The sequence below is a fragment of the Montipora foliosa genome, chromosome 8, assembly GCF_036669935.1.
Source record: "Montipora foliosa isolate CH-2021 chromosome 8, ASM3666993v2, whole genome shotgun sequence".
Taxonomy (NCBI): domain Eukaryota; kingdom Metazoa; phylum Cnidaria; class Anthozoa; order Scleractinia; family Acroporidae; genus Montipora; species Montipora foliosa.
The window spans coordinates 52,322,063-52,329,562 of record NC_090876.1 but is presented as its reverse complement, the minus strand read 5'-3'; the positions used below and the strand labels follow the sequence as shown (position 1 = coordinate 52,329,562).

Sequence of the window (7,500 nt, the reverse complement as noted above, 5' to 3'; positions counted from 1 at the left end):
AGAGCTTTTGTTGGTATGAGACCGATTTAAAAAAACACTTAGGGTACAACAGTTTCTCAGCAAAGAAGACAGAACAATCAGTTTAAATATGATATGACATTGACCTTGCCTTGCTAGTGTACAAAACCGTAGTTTTGTGTACATGTAACTAGCTTTGCCCAAACCAGTCCTTTAAGAATATTATTGAACTCAATTCTTATGCAAATATTTTCTTTTGTTTTGGTTACAAAACATGGCCACTGAACATGCTAGTAAACTATTTTGTTTACTTGCAAAAACCTGCAATCAGGCATGATCTTTTTGCGTCACTGTACGGGAGAGGACAAAACGCGGAGCCCTATTCTATGCAGTACCCCATGGAGTACCTAAAATGGAGTACACCCTTCCATTTGAGATAATTAGCGGTTTTGTTACTAAATTTCAAGATGGCAGCCAATTGAACCGTAACAATCAGAGATCTAAAAAGCTCGAAATAGATAAAGGTATGTACATCTAGATGCCTTACCATGTTGAAAAAGTATTTAATTTGACATGGAGTAGGGCTCTGTGTTTTTTCCTCTCCCGGATCACTCCTTTTGGCAGGTTGAATTTCTAAGGAATACTGAAATGCTGTGAATACAAACTAGCAATTTTCAAACAGAAGTAGAAAATAGTTCCCCGGTAATTCCAGTGGAACAAAACAACCATTATTTGATGTTAACGTAATGTAATTATATCATGATAGTTATAATGTCACAAGATAAGGTCCAACAAACATTCTTGTTCCCGATCTTAAGTCCAGTGGGGGCTTTATATTTTTCATTCATCCATTTAGGATGACTGGAAGCAGGTACATATGTTTGCAAATAAGAAAAGGATTCTTTCAAAAAGTATCAGTGTTTCAGAAAAGAGACGTGCCTCCATTACTTCCATATTTTGTCTCTTACCTCGGTATATTTATTTTGACTCTTTTTGTACAAAACAAAATGACACTGAGCCATATTTGTAAATGAAATTAATGCCCTGCCTATGTATTTCAAGAGGAGTAGTCTCCATTGTAACTAGCTGTAACTGCCTTCCTGTTTCTTTCCTGTTAGATTATCTGATTTTGTTGCTTGTGGAAACAATTTGTGAATTTGCTCAGTCTACTGAAGCGAAGCACAGAAGTCTGACTTTCACATTGAGCTTGGTGCTTGAGACACTCTGGTGATCATTTTGTAAAAAGCTAAAGTTGTATGCAAAAGAGTTGTTCAAATTCAAGTATAGATTATTTAAAAGTCACGTTTTTTTATGAGCAACGGAGTAGTTTTGTCCCTAAGGTCTTATCTTTTGAGAGAAACGATATGCTCAGGAAAGGAGATTGGCGAGTAGCCTTGGAAGATATTTGGGGACAAGCTTTGAAAGCTTTGATCACTAAGAATTGGTTGAAAATTATCATTGTTCTTAGATCCAATCAGTACGTATTCCGTTTTACACATGTTGAGCTAAAGCTTCTTCACTAGAAGCCAGTCGTAAATGTGTGTGCGACTGAGGTGCCGGATTGCGAAAAATTCATTCAGTTTTTAAAGGAACGAGGCATGATACAGTATGTTCTTTTGTCTTTTATGCAAATGAGATACAAGGTGGTTCTCTGTAATCCCCGCACCTTAGTGGTGTGCGCGACCACACACTTTCTTCTGTCTTCTTGTTGATCGACGGTCGGAAATAATTTGAACTTTATATTTAAGTGTCAATTGAATTTAGAGCGGTTTTCAATTGAATATCGAAAGTAATTAGCAAATTGCTTTGGTTTTGCATTACTTCACTCAGTGATTGGTTCAAAGGTCTCGCGCCTTTTTTTCAAGCAATCAGAGGTGAGAACTAGGCTTTTGTACATTATGCTGGCATTTTTTCGAGCATTTTAGTGAAGCAAAAGCATTAAGCATTATGCGAGCATTTTCTATTTAAGTTACTTGATGAATTGTGACATGATTATAATGCTACATTTTATCTTTTAAATAGTTTAGTAGATTATATAGTATTTGTATTCGTTGTTTTTTAATAGCTTAGTATATTTATTTTTATTTTATTATTTAGAGGGCCACTTACTAGTGGCTTTCCCCCCCCCCCCCCAGTTTTTTTTTTTTTTTTGCAGAGGAAATGAAAATTTTGCGACAAAACCGACGAGAAGAATCCTTGGAAGATTACATTGAAACATCACTAGGGCTGAGACTAACTTTCCGTGACTTCAATATCAAATACCGTATATTGTTAACTTATCATACTACATTTGTGTTGTACATATACGTATTTGTGAAGGAGAGCCTTCATTTCTGTTAATGTTGAAATTAATAACATTCAAATTTCACTGACAGCCTTATCAGCCTATGTATAATGAGCATTAACTGAGCATTTAAGTAACTTTTTGGAAGGAGACCAAGCATTTTAGTAGGGAAGAAGGAGCATTAAAATGGAGCATTGAAATGGAGCTAAAGCATAATGTACAAAAGCCTAGTGAAAACTCTAGCTGCTCTAGCACTCGGACATTAGAGTGAGTTTCAATCGAGTGTCGTAAAAACCAAAACCAAAGTAATTACTTTGGCCAATCAAAAAGGACGGAGACAATCCAGTAAACCAATCAAAACTCGCGCTAATTACACGTAGACGACACAAAGCGCGGGAAAATGTGCACGCGTGAGCCACGATTGGTTTTGGTTTCACGTAGGCTGTTTCACGTCTGATTGGTTTAAAAAGTTGCGCAAGAACTTTGAACCAATCACTGAGTGAAGTAATCATAAACCAAAGCAATTCACTAATTACTTTCGACACTCAATTAAAAACCGTGATATTTGGGGACACTGCACAGAAACCGAATTAAATCAACTCAACTCACTCTCGTATCTATGTACTTGAACGCCCACGGAGAGAAAGCTCCCCCACCCCTCCCTCCCCCAACTTTTTTTTACGGTCTCGTTTTCTACTAAACCTCTTCCTCTGTTGATGAAGGCAAATTTACTATTGTAAGAACGATTTGTGAGTTGACGTCTGGAGCGTTTGCCCGAGATGTCAGCCCACACATCCGGTTCTGTCATTGGTTAATTTATCTTTGTGAAGTTGTTCGATATAACCAAAGTTTCGTGTTTTACTCCCAACCGACGCAGCACTACAAAGAAAACTAACCACACGCCGATAAATAAATAAATATTGCTAGTGCTAATCACCCTTACTTGCAGTCGAGGACTGAATTGCGAAGGGCGCGGCTCACGACATCGGGCTGAAAGCATACAAAGGCGCCTCTGGCTGCCGCTATACAGTCCATGTTTGATGTCGGAGCACAGCACCACAGCTAGATGTTAACTGTGAGTCGATTTCGATGAGGGAGGAAAACCGGAGTACCCGGAGAAAAACCCTCGAGTCAGGTTGAGATCGACTGAAACTCAGCCCACATGTTGGCCGAGGCCAGAATTGAACCCCGGCTCGCAGTGGTGGGAGACCCGATAGATAACCACTAAGCCGATGGCTCAGTTGGTTGAGCATCGGGCTGACATGCAGGAGGTCACGGGTCCCGCCGCACCCTTCTGATATTTAAAAATGACCTGGTGTAGCCTGCCAATGATGACGCATTCTTTTTAGATAAAAAAGTGACTTTAAAATTGAATTAAGTCGGACGATGTCAATAACCAAGTATAAGCTGCTCTAACTCCGAAACACGGCGAAGTTTGTTTAAGAGGGTGCTGTATAATTATCAACAACAGAGCCTAAAGCCTTTACAACTGCATGTATTTTAAATTGTTAAGTGTCGGTTGATTACCTGTAACAGAAACGTACAGCTTTCAGAGCATTAACAATGAAATGGGGTTGTGAAAACGTACCATATTGTTTTCACTCTACAGTATGACAAAGACGAATTACGCAGCCAAAATTCCTTTGAAGACAACTTTGGAAGACCTTTTTTGTAAGCCAATCGCTCTTAAATGCTATATCTCTTTCTTTAAACTCTTCGATCTCGTCCAAACACGTTTTTATAGCTGTTCGCGACTTCGGCGCCCGATCGGAAAAAAAATAATTTGACACCTGACACTTCCGGTTCAGCTTACCCCACACCACTCAGGCAAAGGTCAAATCCCCCACTCTCCGGGCACAGAAATAGTGAAATGCCCGGGATGGAGGGAGGGGGGGGTAGGGGGTTGAAGTTTCGATTTGATCGGCTTAATATCTCGAAAAAGTCTGGTTTCTTGGCAATCGAAAAATGAAAACGAGAAACAGCCATTTTTGCAAGGAAATTGGCATTCATCACGAGAAACATTGTTGTGGGTGCGTTCCTTTGGTATGATCCGAAAACGGCTCACTGATCTGATCCAAGATCACTTGGATCGTGGTGCATCAAAGGAACCGAAGAATCCTTTCCCAGAGTAGATTCATCGGTTCCTTTCATGCACTGTGATCCAAGTGATCTTGGATCAGTGATCCTTTTTCGGATCATCCCAAAGGAACGCACCCCTGAGACTCTGACTACAGTCTCCTAGAATGAATGTAAATGTCGAAACTTTGTCATTTGAATAGCAAATATAAAGGAACTTTACTTTTCATTGCAACTGTCAGTTATTTCAAACAAAGAAAACTTGTGGTTGATAAGTTGACATCGAACAGGATGAAGCTCCTCCACAAATACAGAGATCCTTTTTTATACGGTATGATATAATGTTTTTAAAAATTGAGTTAAAGTTTTCCTTGAAGCCACTTCGGAGTGTATCATCTTTTTGTGTAAATTCATCTGTCATAGAGACTTTATGAATACAGCTGATCAATGTCAAGTAAAAATGCAGATGTGATGGTTCAGAATCATACTTTCCATCCATTCTATCTTTCTGTTTTCGCCCATCTTGGATGACTTTGAAGTTGTTTATTGCGGAAAAGAAAACGGTAGCATACAGTATTTCTTTGTAAAAAAGAAATTAAAATGGCAACGACTGTGATATTTATTTCTCAATAAATTGATTGCAAATACTACAGGCCATTATTTACAATGCAAAATTAGTTCATTTGAAGTCCGAACCCTTTATTACGTGTTTTGTATCGGCTATATACAGACTGTAACATGTGCCGGCCGGATCGTATGCGCACAAACTGACCGTTTCTAACTTGAACATCTTGAAATTTTCCCCGGCCAAAATTGCCTTTAATCAACCAAGAAAATAAAAAAAGAAATATACAAACATTTGGTTTTATCAACGCAGTTGGTAATGTAAATTGACCACCGTACAGGGATTCTAAAAGCTGACGTTTCGAGCGTTAGCCCTTCGCCAGAGCGAATCGACGAAGGGCTAACGCTCGAAACGTCAGCTTTTAGAATCCCTGTACGGTGGTCAATTCACATCAACTCCGTTGATAAAACCAAATTTTTGCATACGATACTTCGCCACCGATGCAGCACCACAGTTTCCCTAGAAATTACCCCCTTCATTTAAAAAAAGAAATCGCATGTTTTGATATGACATGCTTTACAAATCAATTGAATGAAAATGGATATGAATCGAAATTTCTTTCCTAGCCTTGGGCGTCTCAATTTCTCAAGTATGACTGACTTACAACTGAGGTTTCAGTTTATGGCAGAAGTTCGGAAGACAGCGAGATATTTTTTCGCATAATACTGCCTGAATGGCCAGACATATTGGTTCATACTTCAATTTTAACTGTATCCGGAGTTTATGTTCTTGGTTACCGCATTAAAGTGTTCCCTTCCCTGTTCAACTGTAACAGCAATGTGCATGAACCCGGATTGTCCATTGTGGCGTGAATTTAGACTACGAAATACAAGTTAGTTGTAATGGCTTAGAATTGTCACCTCACCGGTGCTTATCTCCTTGCCTTGGCTCAATCTTATCTTTGGTCCACATATTTCTTTAACTCGTAAGTGTTCTTCAGTGTTTGGCTTTATTTCATAGCTTGAACAAGAAAAAGCTCGCAAACGAACGGCCTCGTTGATGTTTTTCACTCCGAGGTTCTCTAAGGTGTATTCATGCCCTATTTGTGGATAGCTTTGTCTATCGGCAATCCCTTGCCTGGGACGCTTGAAGCTCGTTGTTATTATTGCTGGCAACGAGAATGCCCTTCGGCGATTATAAGGTACCGCCAACCGTTTGATTGTCACTTCTGTAGTTGTGGAAGAGGGTCTTCGAATAACATCTTTAAATGCTGAAGATCGCAGGCAATACAATGAAGGATTGATGGCGCAATTCAGATATCCGCACCAATATGCGATGCGGCCAAGGCTCCAAGGTAGCTTGGAAGGGTCATCGTAAATGACAGCTAGCGTTATAAGCAGAAAAAAAGGCAACCAACAAATGACGAAAGTGCCGAACATCAGAGACAGTGTTACTGCAAGCTTTTTAGTGACCACGGCTGAAATGTTTCTTTGCTTTGCGTTACGTAGGACTTTCTTTTCGTGCGACTGCACCTTCAAATAAATTTGGAAGAATGCAAACGACATGACACAAACTGGAACGATAAAAGCCACCAGAGCAATAACAGTCAATTTGCATTTCTCTCCAAATGTTTGAGGAAATGCTAATCCACAGTGGGCGGTTGTGGGGTTGAAAACAATGTGACTCCAGTTTTCGAAGGGACCTAATGAAACAAAAGAAAACAAGAAACAGAGTCCCCACAAGCCTATCAGGTGAAATTTAGCACCTTTTGGTGTGATTTGTAACTTGACACAAGTTGAGGGTTTGACGATCGTGAAATAATTTTGAGAGGTGATAAGAGATAAGGTGAAAATAGAAATACAGAAAAAGAAGTTGTTCAGAAATCCGTTTAAAATACACCAGGGCCTTTTTAGGTTAAACCTTCGACGAATGCTGTTCACAAGAGGAAAAGGCGTACACAAAACCAATGCGCCAATATTTGCAACTGCTAAATTTGCGAGAAAAATAAACGTTGTATTCCTCAAGTTCCTGTTTTTGTAAAAAACGTTGCAAATGTACAAATTTCCAGCGACGCCAAACGCTGCGATGATTCCAAGAAATACGGCTTGAATTGTGGCTTCCTTCTGTCCGTAAATTTCTCCAGTCATCGAGTTTCCTTGGCTTAAATTTGATGTGTAATTTATCATGATGCAGCCTGGTTTTCACCCAATCCTTTCACTTGTCGCAAAATCGTCCGGTTTCGAATGTTGTTCATGCACTTCAGCACTGTTACTTTAATAAAATTCTACCGCCCTTCAAGTTTGTCTTCCTACAATGACACGTCAGTCAAATCTCACTCAAATCAGCGTACAGCTGACGGAATTGATTGAATAGCTAGACAAGTCCACGTTTGTTCTCTCTATGAAGGCATTGAACACTAGCTGGTCTCCAGTTATTATTCACACGGTGATTATTTTTTTCCATTTATCGCGTCAATCTATGATATATACTCAGGCTGCTTTGATTTCACTTAATGACAAAGTTGCATCAATAGTTTAATCTGATTTTCATTTCTTGCATGTAAATTTGCCGTCTAAGAATAAGCGTAAGAGAGGTCGAATCACGCACAATCTGAAGG

At 39.4% G+C, this 7,500-nt stretch overlaps 2 protein-coding genes across 2 annotated transcripts in view; one reads left to right on the top strand and one right to left on the bottom strand.

Annotated features, from left to right (window-relative positions):
- The window catches only part of LOC137967365 (mitochondrial substrate carrier family protein ucpB-like), a 5,917-nt gene extending 5,586 nt beyond the window's left edge, over window positions 1-331 (top strand). The window contains exon 3 of the mRNA XM_068813901.1: window positions 1-331. This exon is cut by the window's left edge and continues 658 nt beyond it. Within this exon, the coding sequence (XP_068670002.1) occupies window positions 1-30 (30 nt within the window). The 3' untranslated portion in view covers window positions 31-331.
- A 4,997-nt stretch (window positions 332-5,328) lies between these two features.
- Window positions 5,329-7,131, bottom strand: LOC138013355 (histamine H2 receptor-like). The gene has a single exon (XM_068860404.1). The coding sequence runs from the start codon at window positions 7,067-7,069 to the stop codon at window positions 5,777-5,779; it is 1,293 nt and encodes a 430-aa protein (XP_068716505.1). The 5' UTR covers window positions 7,070-7,131; the 3' UTR covers window positions 5,329-5,776.
- Between the last annotated feature and the right edge of the window lie 369 nt (window positions 7,132-7,500).

What these genes read in the sequence shown, in the direction of transcription:
- LOC138013355 (XM_068860404.1), bottom strand. Translation starts at nt 7,069, where the DNA reads ATGATAAATTACACATCAAATTTAAGCCAAGGAAACTCGATGACTGGA.